The 19,048-nt window shown below is 34.4% G+C and overlaps 1 protein-coding gene across 1 annotated transcript; it reads right to left on the reverse strand.

Annotated features, from left to right (window-relative positions):
* Window positions 1-9,884: 9,884 nt before the first annotated feature.
* On the reverse strand, window positions 9,885-10,879 carry LOC116119394. The gene is made up of 2 exons (XM_031405335.1): window positions 10,289-10,879; window positions 9,885-10,226 (listed from the first exon to the last, which is right to left on the reverse strand). The coding sequence occupies exons 1-2, from the start codon at window positions 10,877-10,879 to the stop codon at window positions 9,885-9,887; spliced, it is 933 nt and encodes a 310-aa protein (XP_031261195.1).
* Window positions 10,880-19,048: the final 8,169 nt, after the last annotated feature.

The following is a 19,048-nucleotide window of genomic DNA, read 5'->3' on the forward strand; positions in this document are numbered from 1 at the left end:
AGCCATTTATAATTATGTGGGAGAAAAGTGATTAACTATCCAACGGAAGAACAAATTTTATTAGAAAAAAAAAAAAAAAAAAAAAAATTCTATGACTACATCTAGTGTGAAAGGCTTGTTAAGGTAGTGAAAAAGTGGACTCCATGTCATGTGACCCAACAAAACAAAGCATCCATCTACTTCTCTCTCTCTCTCTCTCCCCAATCCTACGTATATAATAAGGACCCCATCACAAAACTCAAGTTATACATGCCCAAATTAACTCTCTACCTCATTATCTATTCTATCTCCATCTTCCTTTTATTTCTCTCTATTAATTCTCCATGTCTCTTCTTCCTCTCCTCTCTTATATACAATGAACAGTTGAGGGGAATGTTTGTCTGGTTCGAAATACTTCGAAGAAACCTTATTACAACAAATATATATGTTGTTCTTTGAATGATTTCGGACCAGGCTTCATTCCCCGGGTTTAATTGCTTCCCATTATCCACACTGTTCGATGCATTATGATCTGCATGTCGTCTTTGGTTAGTTCTTTCCAATCTTCTGCTTGATAATTGTCTAGTTTCTCTCTCTCTCTCTCTCTCTCTCTCTCTCTCTCTTTTTTTTTTTTTTTTTTTTTTTTTTTTTTTTTTTTTTTTTTTTTTTTCCCCGGTACCAATTGATGCAAAAGAAGATGCAGAAGAGAATGAATAGAGTGAAACCAGTGAGGACAACCAGATTCAAGCGTCCAAAGAAAGAAGCAAGTGGGTATGATCAATCAACGTTCAACGATTTCGTTTTTATCTTGTTTCTTGCTTTATTTTTTTTGGTGAATGTTGACGTAAATAGTTGTGTTAAATATGAGCATCTGACTGTAAGAGTCTTCGTTTCACCCTTTTGGTTTTGGAATTTGGAAAAAGTTGGATTTCCCATAATATAAGTAGTCATAACTTGGGGGCCGGGCGATCGCCATGGCTATAGCTTTAGTTTATTTCGTGTATATAGAGAGATAAATAAAAAGTGATCTTTGTTTTACCTCTTTCTTCTTCATCAGGATCAGGATTCATCATAACATCTTCTTTGTCCAACCCCATTGCCCACTATATCTACCAGGTGGGGCATACATTAAATCTAAGTGGGTCAACCCTACATGAAAAAATTAGTATAAATCTAGCTTGTAGTCAGATTTACATGTGAACTCATAATTTCAGGTGGGTCATCTCTGCCGGAGGTTATTGTCATATGTTTGCTCCATGGCGGCTGCTTGATTTTGTTGCTTCTGATGAGGATTAGCGTACATTTTCATCGTATATATATATGAACTTAATATTAAATCAATGTCGAATATTATGTGTTATATAGGTTACTGTTAGTGGTAATTATGTTGTTATATTGTTGTGATTTGTATGCTGAAGAATAGTTGATGAAAAATTGGAACCAAATTACTTGTCATGTGCGGGATTTGATAAGACATGAAAGATAGAAATGGAGAATAAGATTAATAGAAGAGAGGAAAGTAAATAATTGGGAGCCAATTGGACCTAATGCTGTTTCCCATGTTAAGATGAGTACCTTTCCGTGCTCATGAGCTCTAGTTGTTTACTTTCTAGGGTTTAGGGTCACCAACTTCGTAACTGAACGTAAAATTTCTTATCTTTGTGCCTCAAACAGAGTTATATAATATAATTATAAACATCAAGCTGTTTTGTAATATATTACCTAACACTTTGAACATTATAGCAAATATGACAAGGAGAAAAAGACACACACATGTGACAATTATTTTGGAGAATAAGTAAATGTTATGTTATTATAAAATCGAATTATTTAATAGATTATTTGTTGCTCCATGCCGATCAGTTAACTTCTTTTTAGGGGTTCACCTGAATGTATGGCGAACCCAAGATTTTTGTCTAAGGGGGCCTCTGCGGCTCCGTCTTTGTCAAACAACTAGTGAAAACTTAAAAAAAAATTAATATCCTTAAGCAAAAGAAATATACAATATCAATAATCTAAAAGAAAATATACAATACACAATACTTTACTACTTGAATAAATCTATGAGAACAAAACCTTGAGCAATTATGTTGAAAATATATCAATTAACAAGGAATATAAGAAAATTTTTACGTGAAAAACCTCTTCATTAAAGAGAGCAAAGGACCATAGGAATCTAACGATCCACTAAATCCAGTTAATTAGAAGAGTTTACAACAATCATAATCTACCAAAAATATTTTACAAACAATTTCTTATTTTTTCTCTTTTTTTTTTTTCTTTTAATTTTTTTTTTGGCTTTTAAAGATTGTAATATAAATTTCATGCCTTTGATAAGACATAGCCTAAGTTAAAGTTAACCAAAACTTAAATTAAGTCAACGTTCTTGACTTTTAATATGAATTAATAAAAAAAAGGGACAATTCGTAGTATACATAGATAATAACTCAAACTACTTAATCATTTTGAGCAGCTAAACGGTGACGTTTGAAATGTAAGAAAGTGGTGGATGAAGAGTGAAGAATAACGTTCAGGAAAATATATTTATGTTTAATTTGAGAAAATAGGAACATTCTTAGATACAAAACAACAAACAACTCACAAGATCTATATTTTTTTCCATCAAATTAGAATAAAAAATCTCAAAAAAAATAAGCATATTCAACCTAAAATAAACTAAAATGAAATGGTAATATACATACGAAACTGATAAAACGAAAACGAAGCTAATTGTGACACCTTGATTAGTGAAAGCTTCAACAATTTTAGTCTTCAAAAGTTTTAAGAATGAATAACATAGAAAAGTGAAGAGAGAATAAATAATTTTAAGGAATAAATAAAAATCAAGTGGATTTAGAGAAGAGTAGAGAGAGTTTTAAACTTTATAGATATATGTCTGGAATTATATATTAATAACAAGTTTTTTTATTAGCTTTGATATATGTATATATTTCTCATTTTTAAAAAAAAATTGATGATAGACCTAGATATATACATTAATAAATTTTTTTATGCGCCTATATACAAACTTTTTTTTTTTTTTTTTTAAATGTGAGGGTAGGCCTGGTCTGCCCTTGCCTGAATGTAACTTATTTTTTTTTTTATCACTCGATCTATTATTGCCTGATTATTATTATTTTATTATATTTTAAAGTAAACATATATTTTAGTTTTGGTCAATGAGATATGCAATTACATTAAAGTTACAAAGTTGTGGAAAATTAACCTATATATCAACTGGAAGTCATTGGAGTAGTCAAAAAGAAGAAACTGATACAGTGGAGTCATAAACCTATTGAAGAAAGAGCAATTTCCAAAGTGAATTACGATAGATAGTCTCCGGGAGACTTACCTCAAAGTAATAAAAGAATTATCGTATTATTATTACGAATTTCTTTGCTTTTTGACTTACACGTCAATGATAACCCACAAAAACATTGAACACCATACATAAAAATGACGTTCTGTTGAGCATCACAATCACTAGACCTAAATTAATTGCCATATGAAAGCTAGCTAGAGTCACACCTAAACCAATAGTACAATCTCCAATAATTGTTTTAGCCAACTGTTAGTCTTGTCATCTAATTAATCATCCTCATATTACATTAAAACAAGATTAATAATACTATCCATTCTAAGTAATATTTCACTTGAATACTACGTTATCTGATTATTTATATGTGTCATATATACATAAAGACACATAAATTGAGATAGAAAATTTGGATACTATGTTATTTTATGTTTAAAGTTGGAATCCACTGAATGAGGCTGAGTTTTATAAATCTGTAAATATTTTGTAAACTCCTTATGGTCCCTGAGATAGACCACAAGGACAATTTGTCATAAAGGGGTGACATATATGCAGGGTCCTGTTGTAAGAAAAAGGAAATCCATTGTAAGAGGCAACAAGATACCTTGGCAGTGAGATATTCAACAATGTTTGTAGAACTTTCGTTGCCTTAATTGACTGGTTTTATTTTTCAAATAAGTATTATCAACCAATTTTAGATTATTTAAGTCAATTTTTAAATTAAGAGACCTAATAAAATAGTGATGACTTTGTTGTTTCAACAAATTAAGTAGATGAATGATGGGTATATTTGCCAAATTGTGGGTCCTAAATTTGTAATAGGATTCTCGAAGTCATTATCAGGACAGCTTTAAAACTTGTAAAATGATTAATATGGATGCAGATTTACTGGAGAAAGAGTGGGAAATTGTGCAATATTTGTTCGTCGGTGGTTAGGTAAGAATCTAGGTTAGGCTTAGATTCTTATGAAGATATTTGTAGACCCTTTTTGTGGTAGAATTTCATGTAAATTTGTGAGGCTGTACTGTTTCCCAAAAGATGAAAATTTCTTTGATCTCTACTGCTACTGTGACTAACTGTGTTGGAATGTGATGAAGAGAAATCGTTCGATGGGAATACTTATTATAAGATTCCAACAAAATATCACCTTCATTTGTCAATTTTCATCACCAAAAAGGTTACATGCATGGGAAAATAATTCAAATGACAAAAGACAACTGAAAAGATATAAACGAGCTGCAAATTCAAAGCACAAAAGACTTCAAGTGCCAATGAAGTGACAAGCTGCCATTAATATTTGACTGTTTGGAAGTGATAGTGTATTTAATATTTACTTGTAGCAATCCATTTCTTATTTCAAGCAGTAGTTTGAAGAAAGATTGAGAAACTTGATATATAACTTAATGGCATGGGATCCAGCTGGGTATAATTTGCACTCAAATAAGCTCAACTCAAATGAAGTTCCATCTATCAAAGACAAATTCAGTTCAATCGGAAGTTCTAACTAACACAAGCATTGAGCATTCAAGACATAATTATACAGGCGCATATGTTAATCAATTAAATGTCTTCATTCAGCAGACCTTAAAACTTTATATATAGTTCTCTTGATAAAGTTTCTATGCTCAAAATGCAAGCTTCTAAATACATCATGTAATACTTTCTGTTGAATGCCTTGGACAGAAACTGAAGTAGCAAAATGAGATGAGTAAGTTTATAGATGTGGACATTGTGGATGCATCTGGCATCATAGTTCTCTCCACCATTTGGGGTAGGAGTTCATCCACTTTTGTATTTTTTTGGAAAATCAATGTACAGTGTATTAAGTGTTTATAATAATATATATATAAATTATTATATATATATTGTTGGAGCATTCAATTTCTTGGCCTCAATCATGACAGCAAATTATTTTTCTTTTACGGTTGCCACTTGCCACTTTACAAAGCTCATAGATCACAAGCTTATGCTACAACATTTGACACCAGACTATCGCAAGACAATCTGTAAATAGTTCCCTAGCCTTAACACAATAGAAGAGATAACCATTAAGTTGGTTCAAATTAAACCTGCTGGCTAGCAGCTTTGAATGAGATAGTTTCAGCTTTCAAGGCTGCCAAAACACAATCATTCTTACAGAAGTAATAAGAAACATTTTGCAGTTCACCACCTAGCTTTTGTGCACCTGCCTGAGATAGCCCTTTTGATATTATTTTCCTATGAAAATTTGGAGCCTGAGCTTGTAGTAAGCATTGATCAATATATATATTGTAGATAACAAAATTATGTCTACGCCTCTTACTCGTCGTAGAAACAAACAAACTCATTAGCATCATCTATTTTACCCACGTACCAAGAAATTAACAACCACATCAATCAACATGGTTACTAGTAATCTTTTTTGCTCCTTAGCTCTTTGAATCACCAGAGACTATGCCACACGTCTTGATCCATCATGTCAATAAAAACAAACTTTTGACCTTCTCACTAGAGATTAAACCACACACCCTCAGTCCATCACGCAAATAATATCACATTTTGTTTGGAATCAAACTAAGTAGGTTAAGTTCATTGTTTTAAAAGTCTTAGAGGCATAAATATTATTGTGTTTGGTTTTTTAAATTAGTATTAGAATATATGAATTTATTAGAATTAGCGTTAAACTTCTATATAAAGCAACACATATTTCATGTGAGAAAAAACTAACGTGAAACATATTACGCATAGTTATTTTCATCATTACAACAAAAAGGGCTTTTAGCTATGATTTTGTTAGCAACAATTTCAAAATTCGTCGTCAAAGGTAACTATTAGTAACGAAACATGAAATTGGTTGTCAATAGTTTCACAGACTTTCTAATCCTCGCACGAGATGGCGGGAAGCAAATTGGCGACGACATAATTCATCATACAATGTTTTTGCCGACGAAAATAAAAAAAGCAACGCCCAAGTTGTTTTGCAATGTAACTATATGTCGTCGTGAATACTTTTAAGAGACGAAAATAATACAAAACGTAGCCAAAAATATTTAGCAACGCAAATGCATGGTGCCATAAAATGTTTTTGGCGACGAAAATATAAAAAAACGACGCAAAATCCATCTGACTACACAACAAATTATGCGTCAGTAAACATTTTTGGCGACGAAAATATAAACAATGACGCAAAATCTATCTAGCTATGCAACAAATTGTGCGTCAGGAAACGTTTTTGGCGACAAAAATATAAAAAATGACGCAAAATCCATCTGGCTATGCAACAAATTGTTTGTCGGGAAACGTTTTTGGTGCAAAAATATAAAAAACGACGCAAAATCTATCTAGCTAAGCAACAAATTGTTTGTTGAGAAATGTTTTTAGCGACGCAAACAAAAAAAAAAGGCCAAAAACGTATTGCGATGCAATCTATGTTTTCTCGTGAAAACGTTTTGGTGTCAATTTTCTTAAAATCGTTGCCATTAGTTTGTTAGAATTTAATTTTTAATATAATTTTATATTTATATAACAATAACTGAAAGTATAAAACTAATCAGTAATTAATAAAAGAAATCAAAATTATTATTATTATTTATTTTGTAAATACGAAAAGCACCATGGGGTAAATTGTTTTTCAGGTTTCCACTGTTGGTAGCTTAAGTATGGTACTTGTTTGTTGCTATTTAGAATCATTATTATTTATTATTGTTATTATTATTAGGTTATTGATAGTACTATTTTTTTTTTATTATAATAATTTTATAATATTATTTAATATTTATATTTAAATATTAAATTTAGTACATTAAATTAATAATATTTATTAATATTAAAGCAAACAAATTAAAATTAATGCACAAAGAAAAATCACATCACAATTATACAAATTAAATTTGGATGACAATAATAAATATTATTAATTCTCAATATCATCTTCAACTTGTACATCTTCACTTCCAGTGGTACAATTTTCATCACTTATCTCATTTTCATTATCATCATTTATGAAACCGATATCATCATCACTAACTCTACTACTTCGCTCCACAAATTGAATAACCTCTGGTTCCACATCCACCCTATGAAGTTCTTCTTGTTCATTAACTTTTGCATCAATATGAAAACTAAATTCATCTGAATTATTGGCTTGATATGCATCATGCGTTGTTGATTGTTCTTCCTCAATTTTATTGGGAATGTCGTACAAATGCCTATGTTGCACCTTCTGTATAACTTTCCAATTGACCCCTAACTTAGGATCATCAATGTAGAAAACTTGTTTAGCTTGATATGCTAACACATAAGGATCATTGGCATACCATTTGTGACTCACATTGATGCTTGTAAAGTGAAAATCCCTTTGCACCCATTTCTTTTTAGGGTCAGTGTCAAACCAAGTGCATTTAAACAAAATCACACTTATGTTATAAATATAATTCACTTCAACAACTGAATCAAGAATTCCATAAAATTCCATCCTCTCATCACCACCACCACCATTATCATCATCTTCAAGTTCCTCATACACTAAAACACCACTATTTTGGGTTGCGAGTCGATCTTTCACAATAAATCGTACTCTATCAACAATACAAGCAGTATATTTAGACACTCGTCTATCAGACTTACATGCTAATGAGTACAAATCATCAGTAGCCTCAATTGCTTCTTGAGAACGTAACACTTTCATCTATTAAAAAAAAGGATTAAAATATATGATCAATATAAAAGTTGAAAACCATAAAAAAATACAAAATAATAAGACTCCAAAATATTCGACGACTTACCTGATGTTCAAGCCAGTCAGGAGACATTTTTGTTTGCTTTTCAATATTTCAACCTCTAAAATATTAGTGCCTTCACTTTCTTTTTCTAATTCAAGCATGTTCTCACTAAACATTTTTTCATAAGATACAACAAAAGATTAAACAAAGTTAAAACATATCATATAAAATGACAAAATAAAAACCTCATTAAAACAAAAAATTCACAAGGTTAGCAAAATATCACTTACTCTAAATAATCACGTAATTCCACACAATTATTAAGAACGTACCAATGTATTTTATCAATTTCTGCTTGTGGTAACTGCATTAGTTGCCTCCCACCATATGGACTAACTCTATGCTTGAAAATAGATGCATCACTAACTTTGTCATTGTCATCAAAATTACACCCTGGTCAGTTGAATTTAGTCTCAATATCTTGAAGATACATAGAACAGAATGTCAGTGACTCATTAACAATGTATGCCTCGGCAATAGAGCCTTCGGGTCTTGCTTTATTCTTTACATAAGATTTATAAGTTCCTAAAGCCCTTTCAATTGGATACATCTATCGAAATCCAACTGGTCCTGCAAGTCTTGCCTCACGTGGTAAATGAACAGCTACATGAACCATGATACCAAAAAAGGCTGGTGGAAAAATCATAAAAATCATTTCTAATTTACAAAGTATTAACACGATTTGTTCCTCCAACATGTGCAACACATCCTTTGTAACTGACTTTGCACAATTTGTTGAAAAAAACAAGATAACTCCACCAATGCAATATAAATGTTACATGGCAAAAATTTTCGAATGCCAATGGGAAGAATTCATTGAAGTAAAACATGATAATTGTGACTTTTAAGTGATCCAAGTTTATCATCTTTAATTAACACTTACATTTTTTGATATATAAGCTACATAACCATCAGGAAATTTAATCGTCTTGAGAAACTTACAAAAGACTTTTCTTTCTTGCAGTGTCAAAGTGTATGTTGCACGTGGTTTAGTGTATTTATCATCAATCTTCACCAAATGCAATTCCTTCCTCATGTTCGTATCTTGCAAATCCATTCGAGCTTTATCAGTATCCTTCAGTTTTCCTTCAATGCACAAAATTGTCCCAACAACATTATCACAAATATTTTTCTCCACATGCATGACATCTATATTATGTCGTACTTTTAAAGATGACCACTATTCCAATTCGAAGAAAATATTTTTTTTGGTCCAATTCAATTCTACTGGTGTACGTTTTCGCTTTCTATCTTGACTACTTGGGTTCTTTCCCAATTTCACCATCTCAACACTTCTTAATTGATTCAAAATATCGACCCCTGATAACTCCCTCGGTGTAGCTCGAGTTTCTAGTTTATTATTGTGTAGTCGACTCCGTCTCCATGCATGCCCAGGATGTAAGAATCGTCGATGATCTGTATAACATATCTTACTTCTCAACCACGTAGATGAAGTCTCCTTGTTACATACTGGACATTTCATATAACCTTTAGTGCTCAAACCCGATAAATTTCCATATGCTGGAAAGTCGTTAATTGTCCATAAGAGAGCAGCATGCATTTGAAAACTCTTGCCAATTGAAAAATCAAATGTCAACACACCAACCAACCATAACTCTTTGAGTTCTTCAATTAATGGATGTAAAAACATATCAATTTCTCTACTAGGTGATTGTGGCCTTGGTATAAGAAGAGATATCATCAAGTATGACTCTTTCATACATTTCCATGGTGGTAGATTATAAGGTACAAGAATAACTGGCCACATGCTATATATACGAATTAGACATATTACCAAAATGATTAAAACCATCTGAAGCAAGTCCCAATCAAACATTTCGTGCATCACTAGAAAATGATGGATATAACCTATCAAACTCTTTCCATTCCTCCCCATTAGCTGGATGTCGAAGCACACCATCATTAACTTGCTTCTCATTATGCCACCGCATATCAACCGATGTATGCCTCGACATAAATAATCTCTGCAATCTCGGCTTCAAAGGAAAGTATCTAAGAACTTTATGTGGTATCTTTTGCCCATTGTCATTATTCAACTTATAATGAGATTCATCACATACAGGAAAATTTTCCAATTTCTCATTTTCTTTCCAAAACAATGCACAATCATATTTGCACGCACGAATCTTTTCACAACCAAGTCCCAGGTTCTGTAACATTTTTTTAACACCATAGGTGTTTTTTTTTGCAAACTTAAACCTTTTGGTATCACCTCATTCAACAGTGTAAGCAACATATCAAGTGACTTGTTGCTCCAAAGGCTGAGAACCTTCAAATGCATTAGCCTAACCACAAAAGTTAAAGTAGATAATTTACAACCTGGATACAACTTCTTCCCTGCCTCACTATATAAATGATCAAAAGGTTCATGCTCATTGTTACTATTTTCCTCATCAATTGCATCTGCTTCTACATTAATGTTATCTTGGTTGAAACTAGTGGAGGTAGCAGGGCGACAAACATCATTTAACACATTTAACATATCATCATTAATGTCTACACCATTAGAAGTTGGTTGGTCCATGTCAGTAGAATGCATTGGATCGGTTGGCTCTCTTACAGCGTCAAATAGACTATCTCCATGAAAAATCCAATTTTCATATGTCCTCGAAAATCCATTCATAAAAAGATGTTTCTTAACAACACTAATTGACTCAAAAAAGGCATTAAGACACTTACGACATGGACAACGTGTGTTCTCATCACTATCAACATGATTTCGAGCAATTTCAATAAATGAGCGCACACCGTTGGCATATTTAGTTGACAACCTATTAGGATGATGAATCCAACTCTTATCCATCTACATCATACAATTAGAAAGATTATGAACTATCCACCATACATAGAGACAAACTTGATCAACTTGATTAGAAAATATAAGACACGAAATAGAATAAACATTCGCACATTGGGAGAGAAGACTGAAATAATATTTGGGGAATTTAAAGAACAATAAAGACATCTACTAATAGTGATTAAATTAATTAATGTTTAATTCCTACTGGAGGAAATTTATTAAGTTATTATATAATCCACCATTGAAAAATACAAGACATAAACAAAAGCTAGCCTATTTTGTATGATAAGACTTTTGTTTATTTTGTGTAATACCAGCATTTATAATGTACTGCAAGAATGTTTTTGTTTGGTGACTTTTCCAAAGGGAGATTCACACTAGTCTACTTGTCATTTTGCCCCAATTCATTTTACATTAAATAAACAAAAGTTAGAAATTTGGACCGAAATTTTCCAATTTGATTCTTAGTCTATTGGCAATAATCAAGGCAAATGAGAATAAGTGATGTACTTCTGCATATACAGATTGGTAGTTCATCTAACAATCCCATGTTTGGTTTGTCGCCAGATTTAGCAACAAAATTTAACAAATTGTCACCTAAAATCAAGCGCGACATGCCTACCACGATGATCGTGGCGACAATTTTCTTCCGTTGCTAAACATATACTACAACAATTTCTAGGTTTTTAGCAACAAAAAAATTCGTAGCTTAAAGCCTTTTTGTTGTAGTACGTCCTTCCTACTGTGTTTGCTTGTGTTGATATCACATGATGTTTAATTTTTTTTTTATTTTAAAACAAGTGAAACATGTAGGCAGGAAGCATCATTTGGCAAATAGGTAGGTTTCATGAGTTGCTTAGACGATAAATTTGTAAAATAAGTAGGTTTTAAGAGCCATTTAGATGATAAATATCACAGAGTCAAATTTTGGGATATGTTTATAAGTATTTAAAAGGTTAGAGGAGTTTAATTTGTTGACTAATTCAAGCATAACCCAGTTGTATCTCCACGTGTTTGTCAGCATGTTGAATATTTTTGTAAAACTTATGTTGTCTATGTACACAATTGTTGTGTGTGTGCACATTGAAGTCAGACATATCTATGTTGCATTTCATTTTGCATTTTACTTCGTGTGTGCGCACACTTTCTTTATGTACTAACATCGCATGTTTGATCATTTTGCACAAGTTACGTTTTTATCTTTATCAACTAAGATATTTTATGTCCATTTGTTGTGCTGTCATGAGGACCACCTATAGGTATCCCAATATCCTCTTGTGGTCCAGGGAAATCACCTTTTTCCCATTTTGGTTGTGGTCCCAAAAGATAGATGAAATATTTTCTATTTTGGACCAACACATGTTAACCCTTGTTTGCTAACCTGACATAAATTGTTGAGCACCAAATTTGTCTATATCATCTTCATTGCTACTCATTTGTAAAGCGAACCTTCGACATCATATTTTCTTGTGCTTTAAACTTTTTAGAGAGTATTTTTCCTTAAAGTTCTTACTATGTTTTTGTGCCAAGCACTCACCATCTTTTATCCTTGTTGAATGGCGGCTAGAACTTGGTTCCATGGTTGATGTTGGAGAGTGGCTTCGATGTGTGAAGCTTGGGTGGAGCTCAAGTGTTCTTCGAGTGTGTTCTCGGCATGAAGAGATCCTAGAAGCGATAAGACATTAGAGATTCAAAAGGTGGTGTTTAGTGTAACTAGAACAGGGAGTTCTTTTTGCTATAGCTAAAATCAACTTTGAACTATATCTTGTAATGTTTGTTGTTTAGTGGATTTGTTTCGATCTGGATGAGTTCCCATGGATGTAGGCTAAGAGTGGTTTTAGTCAGACCATGTATATGCTGGTGTGCTTTATGTTTATTGCCTATGGATGTTGATTTATGATTAAACTTGATAGTTTGCATAGATTTCATGGATCCGAACAAAGCATGCCCTAAAGATTCCTTCCCACTCTCTCACATTGACATGCTGGTTGATGCTGCAATAAGTCATGAGTTACTTAACTTCATAGACGCCTTCTCGAGCTACAATCAGATCCTCATGAATCCGGGTGACCAAGAGAAGACAACTTTCCTCACAAAGAATGGCACTTATTACTACAAAGTGATGTCATTCAACCTCAAGAATGCTAGGGCTACCTACTAACAACTTATAAATAAAATGTTCGTAGAACACTTGGGGGACATAATGAAAGTATACATTGACGACATGCTCATCAAGTCCCTCATAGCCGAGCAGCACCTGGATTACCTCAGTCAAGCCTTCGCAATACTCAAGAAGTATAACATGAAGCTTAACCTAGCCAAGTGCTCATTTGGGGTCTCCTCTGGTAAGTTTTTGAGATATATGGTAACTCAGTGCAGGATAGAGGCTAACCCAGATCATATCCGAGCCGTCTTTCACCCACATGCATCAAGGACATCCAACATCTCTCTGAAAGAGTGGTAGCCCTAAGTCGATTCATCTCTCGATCAGCCAATAAGTAGGACTGGCTCAACTCGGTTAAATTCGAGTCAACTCGACTCGAACTTGGTTTGTTAACCGAGTCGAGTTCAAATACAGTGAAGCTCGGCTCGTGGGCTCGTGAGCCTGGTCCTGCTCGCGTAAACACTGTACACTTACGTAGGGTGCTTTGGTTATTTTTTAAACCATTAGGTATTAAACTGATATTTTTTAGTGAAAAAAGTTTAAAAAAATGACAGTTCCCCCCCCCCCCCTCCCCAAATTCTTATAACACGATACACCAAAATACCAAATCAATTTCAATTCCCACTTGCCCTAAATCCCAAATCACAAACAAAGACCCCCAAATCACGAACCAGACATGATTCCTCGCTGTGAAATCGGTAATCTCCGATCTCGGCAATCGGAAAAGGAGGCCCGAAATCACAGACACTCTGAAACTTCTAGGTTAGTTTGCTGTGCCTATGTGTGATAGTTAGTTGTTTGTTTGTGACAAATAATTATCTTAAAAAAGCAAGCATGAGATGAGTAGATCATCTAACTGTTAGAGTTGGAATTGGGTGCATTTTTTAGAAAGAGACCACCTTCCTTTTTCCGTTTAAGAGAGCAGTCTTAAAATGAGCCAAAAGAAATAAGTACATAGGAAACTGAAAAGGCCTTCATTTTTATAAATACCCACATAAATGATGACACACTTCATTGTCACTGCTTGTCGATAATGGGAAGAGTGTTCTGTAGATTGTTTTAGCTGAGTTGAAGCTTTGGATTCGGCTCATGTTTGATTTGGGTTTTGTTTTGCCATTTGAGTGTTTTGTAGATTTTTTTAGCTGAGTTGAAAACAGAGTTGAAGCTTTGGATTCGGCTCATGTTTGATTTGGAGTAGGAAAAAAGTTGGAGTTAGTGGATCCACTAATGCAATTGAAAAGTAACAAGAGTCCAATAATCTAAAGTAATACACCCAAAAAAAGTGGTCTCCTTGCCCCTTCTTTGTCATATTTTACATTAATATCCTCTTATGCTTGCTAACATTTTCAAGAAATTCATAATAACCCATCTGAATTCTATTTGTGGTTGTAAATTAATCCATTAACATACCCTTTACTGTGAGAAATCAAAATTGGTGGACAAAATAATAGGTTTTTTTTTGCTGTGTGTGGAGTGTGGCTTGTTGGTTTTTTTTGGAAAGGTCTGCTGGTTATAAAGCCATTGCCTAAAAGATAAATTGCTAAGTTCCATACACATTATTTCTGAAGTCAGTCCCAAAAAATAAAAAATACAAACTCATTAATATATCATAAGCGCCCCCCCACAAAAAAGTGTGTAATGAATACATGAACTACAACATAAAATGCGTCCATGGCATAATCTGAACAGAATAAACCATAACTGAAATATTCATATAAGCACTAATTTAAAACTGTAATGATCATTGATTTCTGGCAATAAAAGAAAAAGCAAAAATAAATAATCATAGAGATAGGTAAGTCAGATGCATCTAACAACTAAGACAATTTAAAAGAATATGGAACTATATCTTATGCAGTAAATTGTAAAGTCTTTTGCTTAGTAGGCAAGTTCAACTTCAATACATAGGCAGCCACATTATTACCGAAGTAGTAATTCAAACAACAGGGTAAATAATTTTACAAATGGTATGTCATCAATCATCATTTCCATGGACAACATTGCAATTTGATAGATAATACAGTTAATGGCTTTTTTTACTTTTGTTACTATTCTTTTATGATTATGTAGGTTCCAAAGGGTTTCAACTTTGGTAGAATAAAAAGTTGACACTAAGAACCAGCAGAAGCAGCTGAATAGACAACCTACACACCCTCATCACTTTAAGGATTATAAAATAATATATTATATTATTTCATTTTCTTCATCAATTATATATTATTTTAACTTTATGATATTGTCTAACGATAGTGGTTAATTCATTTTTTAATTGTAGGTATGGCATCGGGAGACAGTTCCTCAAGCACCCCTACATTGGATGACATCGACGATTAAGTTACGGTAAGAGCAGTCAATCGGTGTAACATTTATGGAAGCACGGGTGATATCGAGCAAAGTGTGAGTAGCCCCGAAAATGTTGAGGACAATGAAAGTCCACTAGAGAGGAAGAAGAGAGCGAAAACATCAGTTGTATGGTTAGAATTTACAGAGGTGGTTCTCCCTAGTGGTATAAGGAAAGGAGAGTGCATTCATTGTAAAACAAAGTTGAAAATGACTGTCAGTGGAAGCACAACACAATTCAATAGACATTTGAAAAGTTGTGCGAAGAGAACAGCTCACTTGAGGCAACAACAAATAAATTTCCCCCCTTCCAGTTCTCAGGGTGGCTTTAATGTCCTGCCTGCTCTACGGGGCCAATTTAGTATGCTGAAGATGAGGGAGTTTATTACACATTGGTTGCTGATGCATGAGCATCCATTTTCTATTATAGAGGAAGAGGGGTTGAACAACATGATGAAGTACAGGATTCCAAAATGGACTCCGATATCCCATAATACTTGTAAGAATGATTGTATGAGAGTGTTTGAAAGTGAGAGATAGAAGTTGTTGACCCTATTGAATGGTGTTAGGAAGATAAGTCTGACCACAGATCTATGGCATTCAGGCAACCATAGGATGGAATACATGGTCTTGACTGGGCATTAGATTGATGATAATTGGAAGTTTAATAGACGGGTGTTAAACTTTATTCATTTCCCTCCTCCCCGTTCTGGTGTTGCCATTGCTGATGCAATTTTCAAGTGTTTGATGGACTAGGGAATTGAAGATAAGGTCCACACAATATTGGTGGATAATGCTTCAAGCAATGATGTTGCAGTAAAAGTGTTGAAAGATAATTTCCAAGCTACGAGGAAGCTCATATGTGGGGGCAAGATGTTTCATGTGAGGTGTTGTGCACACATCTTGAACTTGGTTGTTCAAGATGGTCTTTATCAGATTAGACACATTATTGAGAACATCCATGATACCGTGACGTATATCAATTCATCGAAGAGTAGACTAAAGGTGTTTGCAGAGATTGTTCAGTAGCGTCGATTGCCATTTCGCAAGCTTATTCTTGATTGTAAAACGCGATGGAATTCAACATATGATATGTTGACAACGGCAATGAAATTTAGGCGTGTTTTCCCTTGTTTGAAAGAGAGGGATCTGAGTCATCATTATTGTCCCAAGGAGGAGGATTGGGACAGAGTTGAGAAAATTTGTTCAATTTTGAAGGTGTTTAGTGGTGCGTCGAATCTGATATCAGGGAGTGATTATCCGACAAAATTATGTTGAATAGTAAGAGTCAAGATGGAGATGAGTTTATACAGACCATGATTTGGAAAATGAAAGAAAAGTTTGACAAATATTGGGGAGAATGTAATCTATTGATGGGTGTGGTTGCTATTTTGGACCCTAGACTGAAGATGAGAGTAATTCAATGGGCGTTCCCTAAGATGTTTCCTGAGCCTGAAGCGCGGGCAAATATGGATGTTGTTTGAGATGCCTTGTATGAGGTATATAAGGAGTATGTTAATGCCAATAAAGCATTGACAGCTACCCGCGCTTCTGCATCTACAAGGGGTAGAGTTCAGGAAGTTGGTGAGGGGTCAGGGGCAGCAACAGAGAGGGTGGATGATTGGGATGATTTTAGTAAGTTTCTAGATGTGGTTGAGACGGTTGAGCCAACAAAATCAGAGTTAGACTGTTACCTGGGAGAGGGATGCCATAAATGTGTTGGGGACCCTATGGCGTTTGATGCTTTGACCTGGTGGAAGGCTAATTCAACAAAGTTCCCTATCTTGTCTACCAAGGCTCGTGACATATTAGTCATCCCTATTACTATGGTTGCTTCTAAGTTTGATTTTAGCGCCGACAGTAGGGTTATTGACACGTACCGATTGTCCTTGACTCCCAACATGGTGGAGATGCTCTTATGTGGATGTGATTGGAGCAAGACATTGAATGGGGTGAAGAAAGGATGTAAAGTAGGTTATATACTTATATTGAATATTGTTTTTATTAAATTTAGTTATTACTTTATATTCATACTAACTAAACTTCAATTACTCCTCCTTTGTCATTTTTAAGAAGAGCAGCAACCGTTGGAGATCAACCTTCCTATCTCGTAAGTTCCTGGGATTCAGTGCATGGTTTGGCTGTGGTAGGAGGCATGCATAGGTAAAACTTTTGTTCCTTTTGCTTTTGTTTCATGATTGTACATATTTTTCTCTTGTCATAGTTACCTTAAAAAATACTTACTAAATTGAACATTTTCTATAGGCAAGGGAAAATTATGGTTTTCGTCGAAGACATGCCTACTGCAGACTACTGGTGGATAGTGATTTTGATTGGTGGACTGTATTTTCATACCTTGGAATGTTATTTGTATATATTCAGAATTGTTTTTTGATTTTGTAAAGTAATAGGCATTTTGTAATGTTTGAAACTGTCATGGTTAATTCAACATTGGATGTAAATATGAAATGTTGTACGCAGGAAGATTGCTGTAAAAAAGGGGAACTTGGCTCGATCAAACCCGGAGAAATGGTGGTTTGATCGAGCCTTATCAAGCTTGAGCTCAATAAGGGCTCGCAAGCTCGTTATCGAGCGGGCTTGAGCTCGACTCGAACTCGACCGAGCTTGAGTTCAAGTCTCAATTCTAAGGCTCGCCAGGCTCAAGCTCAATATTGTTGTAAATGAACTGAGCTCGATAAGCCAAAAGCTCAGCTCGGCTCGACTAGACTTGGCTCAGCTCGTTTACAGTCCTACCAATAAGGGTCACCACTTCTTTGAGACCCTCTGAAAGTTGAAACAGTTTGAATGGACCCCAACCTATGAAGAAGCCCTACAACAGCTAAAAAGGCACCTGACTTCTCCTCCTCTACTTTCCAAGCCATTAACCAGGGAAAAACATTATACTTACTTGGTAGTATTGAAGTCAACAATCTCAGCCGTCCTGATCAGAGAGGATAATAGGAAACAGTTGTCGTCTACTATGTAAACAAGTTGTTCCTCAATGCTGAGACTCAGTACAGCCAGTTAGAAAAGTTGGCACTTGTACTCATCCATGCATCTAGGAAGCTCTGGCCCTATTTTCAGTTACACTCAATAATCGTCCTCACGACCTTCTCACTCAAGAAGATCCTGCACAAATCAGAGCTCTTGGGTCGTCTCACCCAAGGGACAGTTGAGCTGAGTGATTTCAACATCTCCTTCCAACCTCGCACCACTATCAAGTCTTAAGTGTTAGCAGATTTCATAGCAGACTTCACTCTTAACACTTCCATTTAGGCAGAGAGAAAGCTACTATGCTTGACTAGCGGGACACCTTTTAAGTGGACTCTCTAGGTCGATGGGTCAAGCAATGTGAATGAAAGTCGGTTAGGTATAGTATTGATCACACCAGAGGGAGAAATCATCCAGTGGGCCATTTGGTGCGGGTTCAAGTATACAAACAATGAGGTCGAGTATGAATCTCTGATAGTTGGTCTTTCTCTCACCAAAAAGATAGGGATAACATAGTTGGAAGTCAAATTTGACTCTCAACTCTTAGTCAACCAATTTCAAGGCACCTATCAAGCCCGAGACTCAAAGATGATAACCTATTTTAACCTAGTCAATTAGTTTCAGTTGGCCTTCAAGGAATTCACCATCACCCAAGTCTTGAGGATTGAAAACAGCCA

The sequence above is a fragment of the Pistacia vera genome, unplaced genomic scaffold (genome assembly GCF_008641045.1).
Source record: "Pistacia vera cultivar Batoury unplaced genomic scaffold, PisVer_v2 Contig889, whole genome shotgun sequence".
In the NCBI taxonomy this organism is placed as follows: Eukaryota; Viridiplantae; Streptophyta; class Magnoliopsida; order Sapindales; family Anacardiaceae; genus Pistacia; species Pistacia vera.